Below are 13,657 nucleotides of genomic sequence, written 5' to 3'. Positions count from 1 at the left end.
ATGGCTGAAAAATGTATAAGGTCGGCGGAAATGGCAGAAAACCCCCAATAATATCAAACACTTTAGCTTACTAATTTATTTAGTAACACAAGAAAATTATTTAGTAACACAATTAGTTATACTTAGTAACCAAATATCTTAAACCGACATAGCAATACTTATTATAAAAAGAATTTTCTACAAATGTTGATATGGTGTTTATCCCGCAATCTTGGTTACTAATATAGCGCTGAACATAAATTTGCAATGATGAAACATTGTCTCCGAGTTCGATTGCACGCAAGAACAAAGGTTACTTTTTAAAAAAAAAATTCCTAACCCTCAAATTGATATTTGCAAAGTTAGTAACAAATATAGACAAAAGTCTTCTGTCGTACAACGAGTGTACGTTAATTTAAAATTTGTGATGAGTAAGTTATAATTTATAAATAAACTTTTGTAGTAACAAGAAAACCCCAAAAAAATTGTAAACATGTAATTGTAAACCATAAAAATTCAAACCTACAATATATAATTAAAGAGGTAGAAAAATATACGGGAACAATTATCTCTTGATTCCTCTCTCCAAAGGGCTAGGGTTTTGATATTTGTTTATAGTACGGGGCCTTGTCGGCTTAATCCATACTATGTACCTACAATATTTGGTAGGGAGGAGATGGAGTCTTTGTGACTTGTTCCATCTGAGCCTAATTAAACCCTAGATTCGACCCTCTTTATATAGAGAGTCGTAGAGTAGTTTACAAGATAATAATCATATATTCTACGAGATCCTGAAGATAAAAATCTTATATTTTTTTGATATTATCTCCTTATTTACATATATCTGACACCTAATAATTAACAAAATTTCGATGTCAACAGTAATTATTAGTAATAAATTGATATAATGAATATATTTCTCAATAATTTAGCAAACTTTGAATATTGTACGTAATTGTAACTTAATTTCAAAGTTACCAATTTACCCTTTATAATTTGACTAAGGTTATCTTTCCCTTATGAACGTTGGAACGATGTTTATAATTTGAACAAATCATGTAATTGAATTAGGTAAACTATTTCTTCTTGAAAATGATTGGATGGATATAGGCGCAATTCCTCAAAACGATTTCGAAGGTATTACAAAATTATTATTATTATTATTATTATTATTATTATTATTATTATTATTATTATTATTATTATTATTATTATTATTATTATTATCATCATCATCATCATCAAAAAATTACAAAGTCAATTGATTTAGAAGAAATTAGTAGGGAGCCGAGATAAAATCTGGGCCCCCACCCCTCTAAATACAATCAATTAATTATTATTATTATTTATTTATTTCACTTTATATTACTAGCTTACTAATTGTTAAATATATAATTTACTAATTTATTTAGTAACACAAGCACATTATTTACTAACACAAGCCATTTATTTAGTAACAGTACGAGTAGTAGATTATTCAGTAACACAAATAAATTATTTAGTAACATAAGGAAAGTGAATCAAGTTAATAGCAATCTTGTTTCACATCATTAATAATAAGCATCGAATTAGATAACAATTAATTATATTAAATTTGATTAAACTCTGACAATGTTTTACTATTGCACAATATTAGTTAACAAAATCGTTTTGCTTATTGCAAAATGAAATTTCATGACTTAAGTTAATAAATTAAACTAATAAGGTTATATTCCCCTATGAATATGGAACAATGTTTATAATTTGAACAAATCGTGTAATTGAATTCCTAAGTTTATATATATATATATATATATATATATATATATATATATATATATATATGTTAGAATAATAATTTTTTATTTTAAATAAATATTGCATCATGGGTAAGAAGACTCAGAACAAGAATAATACTTGGAGAGGGAGGAGGATGTCTATATGATTTATGATTTAATATAATAGATGATCATAACGTAAAAATATGATATCATATTTTTTTTGACACAAAAATATGATATCATAAGGTCATAGGTATATTACATCTTTTATTTTTACCATGCTAACCTTTTACTTATAATATAACACTACAAGAAATAGGTCATTTTGCGACGGAAACCTTGCAACGGACTACAATTCCGTCGCAAAAAGGGTTAATTTGCGAGGGAATAAATTCCGTCGCAACTTTGCGACGGAAACAAACTTTTGCGACGGAAATTCCGTCGCAAAGTTTGCGACGGAATTTATTCCCTCGCAAAAGTTTGTTTGCGACGGAAATAATCGTCGCAAAACAATATTAAAAAAAAAATAAAAAAAAAAACATTTTGCGACGGATTCTGCGACGGAAATTCCGTCGCAAAAAGTTTTTAAATTTTTTTAAAAAAAACTGAAGTTTCGCTGAAGGAGAGAGAAAAAGAAAACGAAGAACAGAAAGAGGAAAGCGTAGAGAGAGATAGAGGAAAGCGTAGAGAGAGAAAGAAAATCCGGCCACTTCACCGCCGCTGTCGCCACCGGAACGACCGGAATCCGGCCACTCACACCTACTAACGCCCACCCCCTCCGTTCACTCCCACTCACGCGCACTCACGCCCACCCACGCCACCCCCTCCGTTCAAGCCCACTCACGCCCCTCCGTTCGCCGGCGGTGTGCAGCCACCACACCACCCTCCTTCCGGCAGCCGGATTTCCGCCACAACACCCTCAAATCCCGGTGAGTATTCCACTATCCCCCTTTGTTTTTGTTTTCAATTTAATTTTAATGTAAACCCTAACTTTTTCTAATTATGTTTTTTAATTTAATTTGTAACTAAATTTTATTATTTAATTACTTGTGTTTAGTGTAGTGTAGTTTAATTTATATTGCAATGTTAGAATTAGTTTAATTTTTAAGATATATTGCAATGTTAGAATTAGTTTAATGTATGTTAGTTTAGTTTAAAATATATGTTAGATTAGTTTATAATGTATGTTATTTTAGTTTAAAATATATGTTAGTTAGTTTATAATGTATGTTAGTTTAGTTTAAAATATATGTTAGATTAGTTTAAAATATATGTTAGATTAGTTTAAAATATATGTTAATTTAAAAATACATGTTAGTGTATGTATGTTTATTTGAATGTGGGTAATTGTGTGTTAATTATATGTGTTTCATCACTTGCTTTAAACTTGTTTAAATTAAACAATTATGGTATGTATGTTAATTATATATGTTCACTAAGATTTGAAAGCATTTGCATCTTCTTATTCCTAGATACCCGTTCAAGACATACACATTAGGAGTATGTCTTGAATAGTCCCCGGTTGGGACTGTCCTTTGACGTTTAATCTCACTTTAGGTGGTGAATGTATGCAATGTTTTTGATTCTATGGAATATCTTGGCGTCTCATTTCTCTACAATGTTTTCTGGGTACATATGTTGGTGTGTTTAATTACCTACATCGTGTACTTGGAGAACTGTAGGGATATGCTGTCGGATTTTCTATAGAATTGAAAACTAGGCATACATTCACTAGTGAGATAAGATGTCCAAGGATGGGTTAGGTTGGAGTGGTAAGGACCCCTGGATATATGTCATCTAAAACCTCATGTAGGTTTGATTTTATGAAGAAAAGAACTTAGCTTGATACTTTGCTACTATTGTTTGTGACTGATATGATTATATGCGTGAGTTGTGTAGAAGTTGTGACAATGAAACGAACAGAGCGTAGCTGGATGTATGAGAGGTTGTGTGGGCGGAATTCTATTGATCCTAGATTCGTGAAAGGGGTTAAGGAATTCATTCAGTATTGCAAAGATCATCCTGAGAGTAGTGACCCCGAGGAGATTAGGTGTCCTTGTGTGAAATGCAAGAATAAGAAAATTCTATCTTCGGATGATGTTCAAGTTCATTTGTATAAGAAGGGGTTCTTACCTAACTATCATGTGTGGATGAATCATGGAGAAGGGTTTCCAGGAACCTCCGAAGGACATTCTAATGAGTATCGTGAAATGGTTGAGGATGCTCTTGGTCATAATGCAGATCATTCGGCTACCGAAGAGCCGAGTGTTGAGGAGGAGCCTAATGCACAGGCAAAGCAGTTTCTTGATTTACTGACGGCATCTGAACAACCGTTATATGAAGGGAGTTCAATGTCTGTGTTAGAGATGGCATCTAGAATAACGAGCCTGAAATGTGAGTATAACTTGCCTCACAGGTGTGTTGATGGGTTTGCTTCGTTGATGAGTGAAGCAATTCCTAACAACAACCACATGGGAGACACATTCTACGAAGTGAAGAAGATTGTTAAGGGGTTGGAGTTGCCTCATAAAAAGATCCACGCATGTCCAAAAGGCTGTATGTTGTTCTGGAAGGAAGATGCTGAGTTGTCTACATGCAGGGTATGTGGTAGTGAGCGGTACAAGAAGACTTCAAAAGGGAGGGTTGTTCCTGTGAATGTTCTGACCTATTTCCCTATCACCCCTAGGTTGCAAAGACTGTTTGCAACAAAGAACATTTCTGAGGAAATGACTTGGCATGCGAAAAATCCACGAGTACAAGGCACAATGGCACACCCTAGCGATAGTGAAGCTTGGAAACATCTGGACAATTGTTATCCAGAGTTCGCCTATGAACCTCGTAATGTTCGCCTTGGAATGTGCACAGATGGTTTTGCTCCTCATGGTAAGTTTGGGGGTCAATATTCCTGTTGGCCTGTCATTCTGACGCCGTATAACTTGCCCCCCTCAATGTGTATGAAAAGACAATTCATGTTCCTATCTTTGCTAGTTCCTGGTCCCAAAAACCCAAAAGGGAACTTAGATGTGTATATGCAACCACTAATAGAAGAGTTGAAACAATTATGGGAAGTGGGAGCAAATACATACGACATATCAAGGAAACAGAATTTCAACCTTCGAGCAGCTGTCCTATGGACTATTAGCGATTTCCCTGCTTATGGTATGCTGTCTGGGTGGTCCACATCTGGTAAGAAGGCTTGCCCCTACTGCATGGACAAAACCAAGGCATTCTGGCTGGATCACGGTGGCAAAGTAACGTGGTTTGATTGTCATCGACAGTTTCTTCCCGCAGATCACCCTTTCAGAACGAGCCGAACAGCCTTTTGTAAAAACAGAGTTGACAAAGATTTACCTCCACACATCATGTCAGGAGAGGAATTGTGGGATTGTGTGAAGAACATGCCGAAGGCCACTGATGGGCCAAAAGCACTGAAGCGTCTGAAAAAAGCTAAAAAGGGTTGGTTTAAACAAAGTAGCCTATGGGATCTTCCATATTGGAAGGACCTTCTCATCCGTCACAACTTAGATGTCATGCATATTGAGAAGAACTTCTTTGATCAGTTAATTCACACTGTAATGGATGTGAAAAAGAAAACTTGTGACACAACCTCGGCTAGAAAAGACATTGCGAAATATTGTAAACGACCGCAACTCCATGCTTATGAGGATGATAAAGGCAAGGAGGTTATGCCGAAGGCCCCATTCGCTCTTGACAGGGCTCAAAGAAAGGTTTTGTGTGAATGGGTTGGTCAACTGCGGTTCCCGGATGGGTATGCATCCAACCTGAATAGATGTGTTGATTTGCAAGCGGGCAAGCTACATGGAATGAAAAGTCATGACTGCCACGTCTTCATGGAAAGGTTATTACCGGTTGCTCTCAGAGAACTACTACCTGTCCATGTTTGGAATGCAATTACAGAGATTAGTCAATTCTTTCGTGATTTGTGTTGCTACACAATCACAGTTAGTGACATGGAGCGACTTGAGAGGAATATTGCTGAGATTATTTGCAAGCTTGAGAAGATCTTCCCCCCTGCGTTCTTCAACTCCATGGAGCATTTACCAGTGCATTTACCGTACGAAGCCAAGTTAGGTGGCCCTGTTCAATACCGATGGATGTATCCGTACGAAAGGTAAACCGATTACTTACATCATTGAACTTTTTATGCTTCTACCTACATCAAACTATTATTTGAATATAATTTCAGGTTTCTAAATCATTTGAAACGGAAAATTGGTAATAAGGCTCGTGTTGAAGGATCAATATGCAATGCTTACCTTACTGAGGAGATAGCAAACTTTTGCTCAAATTACTTTCAGCATTCAATTGACACAAAAACACGAGATCTTGGTCGAAATGTGAATGCCGATGTTGAATGCAGCTCCCACAACGATGTCGTTCCTGAATTGTTCACAGTGGACAGTGGTCGTGTGCGAAATCGAGGAAAATATAGGTATTTAGATGACAAAGAACTTGGTAGTGCCCACATGTTCGTCCTATCAAACAGCGGCATTTTAGGTGAATACGAAAGGTAAACCCAGTTTTACAGTTACTTTTACATTGGTCGTACGATTATGATCAACATCTTACCGTTTTACTAACAGGAAGTTTGAGGATTTCATTCTTAGCACTCGACCAAATTTGCGTAGAGAACATGTGAGGGAAAACTTCGAAGGGTCGTGTTAGAGGTCTTGGTGTTGGTGCTGACTTGTACTACGGCACATCTAGGGGACGAGGATCGGGTTCTTCCAGCCAATACGTACCGTCGGTCATAACTCAAATGCAGGAAAACTTCCACAAGGAGTTGAATGAGAGGGTGGAAGCAATTGAGAGCCAGATCGATAGCCGTGTGGCGGAACAGCTCGATGCTCGAGTGGAGGCTCGAGTGGCAGAACGGATGGCTGAAATCGAGAGGAAGAACAAGGAGTTCTTAGAGGAGTTAGCCAGTAGATTTACAGGATTGACCACTCCTTTCACTTGTTCTACGATTCAGCCTCAGATTCGAGACCCCAGGAACGACCCGGGTGGTGGTGGTGGTGGTGGTGCAGGCCAAGGACAGCCAGCTTGTGTTTAGTTAGGTGTCATTTTTCGATTTTTGTATATGGATGACATTGTAGTTTAAAAAATTATATCATGTACCGTACTTGGTAGTTACGGCTACGTGTTGTATATATTTGAATTATGTTAGGGCGTGGACTTTTTGACTGAAATTATTTTAAATGCACGTATTTTATTAAACAGGATTGCATGAATACAGGTTCCAGGAAAACAAAACAAAATACAAAAAAATTAAACAGGATTGCAGGAATACAGGTTCCAGGAAAAAAAAACAAAATACAAAAAAAAAAAAATTAAAATTACAATAACTTTGCGACGGAATGTAATTCCGTCGCAAAATGGAGTATTTTGCGACGGATTATTTTCCGTCGCACACATGCGACGGAAAATAATCCGTCGCAAAAAACTTCATTTTGCGACGGAATTACATTCCGTCGCAAAATTTGTGACGGACTATTCCGTCGCAAAAGAATCCATTTTGCGACGGAAATACATTCCGTCGCAAAATTTGTGACGGAATATTCCGTCGCAAAATGATTCCTCTTGCTACGGAATTTTCGTCGCAAATATTGTTTTCAGCTACAACTACCTTTCCGTCGCAAAATCCGTCGCAATTCGTTTTGCGACGGATATTCCGTCACAAAAGGACTGTTTGCTACGAAAGTTCGAGCGACGCCATGCCTGTGACGGAAATCCGTCGCAAAGTCACTTTGCGACGGAATTTTGCCAGTTTGCGACGAATTATTTCCGTCGCAAAACGGCCCTTTTCTTGTTGTGTAATACATAAAGTTCTTTTCATCTATTCTATCTAACACATTTTTATTTATCTTTAAAATCAATATTTGGTAACTATGCACCTATTAAATAACACTACAATGTGGACATTTTAGTATGTTTGAGTGTTTTCTAGTAACAAAACCATATTAATTTGTAACAACTGATCTTATTAGTATATCACAAAAGACCAATACAATAAATTTGCAAAATGTTACAAGGTGAATCTCGCAATATTTGTAAATAATTCTGCAATTTTGGTTAACAATGATGACAAAAAGTACAACAATCATACATGGTTTCAAGTTCGATCCCTTCATTAAGCATATATTTTTGCCTATGTCCAATAATCATACATGGTTTCAAGTTTGGCGAAATGTTCGAACACAATATCTAACGAAAGCATAGCTTTGTTAACAATTAAAGCCGGATATGTACTGGGTGAACAATTTTCCACTACTATTTTACAAATAAATATAATTATACGAAATAATTAGGAATATTTCTTTATTGATTTTGATATCTAGCTATTAGTTACTAAAGAAAATGTTATTGTTACTTAAAAAATAACAAACATTGGATGAGACAGGGACATCACAAGAACTACAATCACGACATGTATATCAGATTATTAGATATAATTGTTGACATATGATTTATTAATCAAGTTCTACAAAAGTTTAGAATTTCGTCAAAAGCTGATGAAATGAAAAAAATGACATAAGATTAATTGTATATAAAGAAATATTTTAAATTTTTTTGACAAAAACCGAGCCAAATTTATTAAAAGAGAGCTTTGTCTGACAAAGCAGACATTACAACTTCCTGAGGACCATCCTCCATCTAGATCAAATCCTCCCCAAAAGATAAAGCTACTTTGTGGCCATAGAATGGGCCACTTTATTACAAGTTCTATGAGCAAAATAAAAGCAACGGTAATTAAAAGTCCTAGCCAAGGCTACAATGTCATTCACGACCACTTGAGTAGCACAACATTCAACAGATTTTGCTTGTAGAAGATCAACGAGGTTTGAGAAATTTGACTCCACGATTAGAGTACGGAGACCGGCCTCAAATGCGTACAAAAGCCCGAACAAAACTGTTGATTTGAAATATTTTAACTAAATCTATATTATGTACATGAATTTTGATCCTAATCTGAAAAACCCAGATATATGGTGGATGAAAGAAAAATTAAATACAAATTAAACTTGCCAGACATGATTGATTGTTGAACAAAATCGATTTTCTTTAACTTGGATTGAACAAGCTTGCAAATTCAAGTATTTTGATACTTAACCGGAAAATTCGTCGGCGTTAGTGGATTTTGTCATCTTTTCCGGCGGTTTGTTCATCTTCTCTGGCATTTTTTTAATTGTAAAAATGTTGAAATATTATCCAATATTTATGGGTTAAATTTTTAGAAAAAAAAAATACTATTGTAATTAATGCTCATTGCACCAACAATTTCAACCAAAAAGATTCCCACTCAAGTTGCAATATAGCACCATAGTGGATGAATTGTTTCCCCCCAATTGTTCCCTCTTATTTTTTTGGGTAGTGCTGATGTGACGAATTTTTATAGGTGATGTATATTGGGATCACATAGAACAATTGTATGTGTATCATCTCCCTCTGCTAACTACTCTCACCCATTTCTTATACTCCGTACCTAAACTGGCTTAAGTGATAGATATACCATTTTTGGAACGGCCTATTTTTGGAACTTTGACATTATGATTTGTGAACCCTTTTGACGTTATGTTAAGGTTGACAGCTTGTGAGTTGTGTCTTGCATTTTGTGTCTCTTTTCAATTAGAAGTTAAGTAGAACTAAGGCCTTGTTTAGTCATTAAGAGTTGTGTCTCTTATCAATTAAAAGTTAAGCAGATTTAAGGCCTTGTTTAGTCATTAAGAGTTGTGTCTCTTTTCAAAAAAATAAAAATAAAAAATCAGTTATCTTCGTCTCATAATACAATGTCTCTTTGGATTTTCATGCGGAAATTAAGAAAGTTATAAATTCTATATATATATATATATATATAAAGTAGTTGGGAATAATTGAAAAGATAGAGAGAAAAAGTGTTGAAAATTAATGTTAAAAAAAGAATTGGAAAAAAGATGACAACTCATCAAAAAGAGGGGGAAAATTTGTCAATTACAGCTATTTAAAGTTTGTATTTTGTAAATTTTGGCCATTTAAAAAAAATTGCAAATTACAGCCCAAAAGTACTAATAAATTGTAAATTGCAATCCAATTCAATTATTTCATCGATTTACATGTCGAAAAATATACCGTTAAAGTTTTAGGAGTCATTAGAGCATTTAAGTGTCCAAAATAAACTCAAAATTGACAAAAATAATTAATGTAAAGGGCCTCATTTTCACAACAAAATATAATTGCAAACAAATCAATACATTTTTTATACAAAAACACGAGACACTTACATATTTTAAGACGAATAAAGTACTGTATATAATTTTCAAGTGGTTGAGCTTTCTGCATTGTAGATCGCACATACATTATTTTTAACCCATTTACAATTATTTCCAATTAAATGATTGTAGTGTTGTCGTTATTAGCCCTTATGATCGATGACATCTTTCAAGTTGTATGTCTCTATTCAAAAAATAAATATTGTACTCGTAACACGTTTTATACAGTACTCGTATATTCTTGTGAACGAACGTCAAAAGTTGTGTCTCTTTTCAAAAAATAAAATATTATAACACGTTTTATACAGTATATTCTTGTTAATGAACATCATTTGGGACCTTATTTATTATTCCTTCCTATTGTATTTGTTGGAAAATTACATTCTTCCACATAAATGGTTCACCGTGTGTTACACACTTACACTTTTTTTTTTTAAAAAAAAAAATTTGAATTTTTCTAGGGAGTTGTGTGGATTTTAAATGGTAGAGTTTAGAGGTGCTTATCGAGCGAGTCGATCACGAGTTGAGGGGTGCTCGACTCAACTTGAAAACTTTTTACATGTGCTCAACTCGTGCTCGCTAAACTTTCGAGCAAATAAAACCTGCTCGACTCGTGCTCGTTAAAGTTTCAAGTCGAGTCGAGTAGCTCACAATTTGCTCGTTAAAATTTTGGTCCTTCTATTATTATATGCCTTTATTTATTTATTTGTTCAATTTATATTGTTTTTCTTATTATATATAGATTTTATTAAAAATTTACTCTTTCTTTTTTTATGATATAAATTAAGGCTTAATAAGTGTCAAATTTGTTTAAAGATAGTAACTTTGTTTGTAAATTCTATATTAATATTATATTATCGAGTTGCTCACGAGTTTATCGAGTCGAGTTAGAGCTAGCTCAACTCGTGCTCGTTCACATCTCGAGTCGAGTCGAATTCGAGTCGAGCTAACTTGAGTCGAATTTTGACCAAGCGTTGATCGAGTCGAGTACGAGTTGCTCGCAAGCCGCTCAACTCAATTAGCATCCCTAGTAGAGCTTTTTGCACTGTAGATCTCACGTGTACTGTTTAACCCATTTGCAGATATTTCCAATTAAATGAATGTAGTGTGGCTAATATCATCTGCACCATTATCTTTCTTGTCAATCCAAAAGATATGAGTTGAAAATCTCGATCATTTTATTTTAACTTCTCATTGCAAACTGTAATACGTAGAACAAGTCATGCGGTGCAAATGATTTTAAAGCCACAAATATCATTTTTTTTTTTTTCTTTGACAGGCACAAATATCAACTTTAATTTGAATATGAGAAGTCGAATTTTTATTAGTATTACTCCTTTCATCCCATAATATAGTTATTGTGTGTGTTTTTTGTATTTAAAAAATAAGAAGAAAAAGTGGATGAAGTATATTAATAAAAGTAAAATGTACAATTATAGACAATAATTAGAGAGAGAAATTGAAAAAAATTACAAGACATGTGCAAAATTCAGGAATAATTTAGGAATTACAATGAATAAAGTTAAAAAGTGAAGGTATAATGGTTTTTACATACTATCCAAAAATAGAAACATAAATAACATTTTGAATCTCCGAAATAGGAAAACAGAAATTATATTATGGGACGGAGGGAGTATATATTCATGCATTAACTTTAACTATAATTTTTTACTAACATACGAAGTATTAAGAATATATTTTACTATAAAATATATTATTAGACAATTATTAATATAAAGTTTCATAATATAATTTTTATTAATATTTAATTATATAAATTAAAGTCAAACTAGTATTAACATATGTGCAATATTAACTGTGTCATGTATTATGACATAAAAAGAGTAATAAACTAATACCTGCACTGAAAATAAACTATAAGCAATTGCCAATTGGTATAGTCATGTTACTCGTATATTTTGAGTATTTTCGATGAAAAATATCGAGTAGAGCTAGAGTTATTTTGAGGCATTGAAGGAATTATCAAAAGAAGACAAAATATAATATCTATCATAACATATTTGGTGATTTGAGTTTAAAATGTTGTCAATGTGTTAATAGTTTCAATATCAATTTTGTTTTACACAAATATTTACATTTTTTTTTCTTTTGTGTTTCACTCACTTTTGGATTGGATGGTTACCTATGTTTCAATTCCTTCCCAATTGTTATTGTGTAGGATCGAACACGCGATCTTTTCTACCAATTGCAGCCACAATGACCATTGCACAAACACATAATTGGTACAAGTATTTGCATATTAATGATAAAAAGGTATTATCTTATAAAAAAAATATGGAGTGTATAATAAAAGGTATCACGGAGTACGAAGTATTTAATTAGAATAATGTCTTGACAAGCATTATCCACATCAAATGAAATAGGTCAATATTCTAAGTGCTTGTTTGGTTCAACATGGGAATAAGGGTATGTTCACATTTACTGAACTGATTGGAGCTGAATTGAACTAATTGGAGCTGAAATGAACTGAAATGAATATTTTAGGAACAGAACTGAACTGATTGGAACTGAACTGATTGGAGATAAACTGAACTGAAATGAGTATTTTATGAGAAAAGGAAATTAAGAGCTGAACGGAAATTAAGCTGAAGTGAATAGGCCCTAAATTCCCACATGAAATCATATATACCATGGAAAGTTTTTTTCCCTCGCTAATTAGATAAAATTTGTGTAAAAGTGTTTGGTTGACATCATGAGAATTAGTATTACGTAGCTTCCTTTGCATTGTAGGAATTCACTTATGCAGGAGGGTTTAGTGAGTTATTTTCCATGCAATGTGGGAATTTATATTTCACTTGAAAATTTTATTTCCTAGGAAATTTCTAACCAAACACAACATATTTTATCTATTGTCTAGGAATTTTCATTTCCAAGGGATTTTTTTTTTTTTTAGGAAATCCAAGGGAAATATCTTTCAGCCAAACAAGTTGAGTATTAAAATAACAAAGTAAGCAAAATCAAAAGTCGAGCTTGAAAATTAGATGTAAAGTGAAACTGTTTTGAATTTCAATAGACTATTAATACTCCCTTCGTTTCGTAATAATCGCAATAGTAGGGTGTGTAAAAAATTTTAGGAAAATCACATAATAGAGTCTAAAATGGGAATTTTATAATATAAAGTATAGTTAGTAGTGATATATTTAATTGTAAATAGGAGAGAAAAATAATAAAACAAGTAGTATAAGTGGGGTTGGTAAGAGAGAGAAATAGTAAAACATTAGTGGGCTCTTGTTAAATGCTTCGTAAGAAAGTGTTGCAATTATTAAGAAATGAATGAAAATAAAAAGTGTTGCGATTATTAAGAAACGGTGGGAGTAGCATTTTGTTATCTGTTGGATCAAAAATAAAAGCCCATTCAAAGGGCAGGTCGAAATCCTAACCAACACACTTGGTTCAAAAATTGTTCACAATGGCCCAATATGTCAACCTAGTTTCTGTTTTTGTGAAGGCAATTTCTTTTATAGAAAAAGTAAATAGGTAAATATCTTCTTTTTTTTTTTCGAGGGAAGGTAAATATCTAACCTAATCAATTCCAACATTGGAATATTGGAGAAATTAAAGTTGCAGGGGTCGAAAGATGATAAATTGTACTACCTTTTTTATATACTAGTTGCAAGCAACTTTGGGTAT

The 13,657-nt window shown here is 33.6% G+C and overlaps 1 protein-coding gene across 1 annotated transcript; it reads left to right on the top strand.

The window, feature by feature from the left end:
* Window positions 1-3,035: 3,035 nt before the first annotated feature.
* On the top strand, window positions 3,036-6,922 carry LOC145585653 (uncharacterized). The gene is made up of 3 exons (XM_081642362.1): window positions 3,036-5,871; window positions 5,947-6,270; window positions 6,344-6,922. The coding sequence occupies exons 1-3, from the start codon at window positions 3,614-3,616 to the stop codon at window positions 6,423-6,425; spliced, it is 2,664 nt and encodes an 887-aa protein (XP_081498488.1). The 5' UTR covers window positions 3,036-3,613; the 3' UTR covers window positions 6,426-6,922.
* The last annotated feature ends 6,735 nt before the right edge of the window (window positions 6,923-13,657 follow it).

This window comes from Chenopodium album, chromosome 16, assembly GCF_948465745.1.
Source record: "Chenopodium album chromosome 16, dcCheAlbu1.1, whole genome shotgun sequence".
Classification (NCBI taxonomy): domain Eukaryota; kingdom Viridiplantae; phylum Streptophyta; class Magnoliopsida; order Caryophyllales; family Amaranthaceae; genus Chenopodium; species Chenopodium album.
The sequence above is the reverse complement of the archived record's forward strand: the minus strand, read 5'-3'. Positions and strand labels throughout refer to the sequence as shown.

Excerpts from the sequence above, each read along its gene's own strand:
- LOC145585653 (XM_081642362.1), top strand. The coding sequence starts at position 3,614 with ATGATTATATGCGTGAGTTGTGTAGAAGTTGTGACAATGAAACGAACA. Across the intron at positions 5,872-5,946 it reads TGGATGTATCCGTACGAAAG|GTTTCTAAATCATTTGAAAC; the intron begins GTAAACCGATTA and ends ATATAATTTCAG. Across the intron at positions 6,271-6,343 it reads ATTTTAGGTGAATACGAAAG|GAAGTTTGAGGATTTCATTC; the intron begins GTAAACCCAGTT and ends TTTTACTAACAG.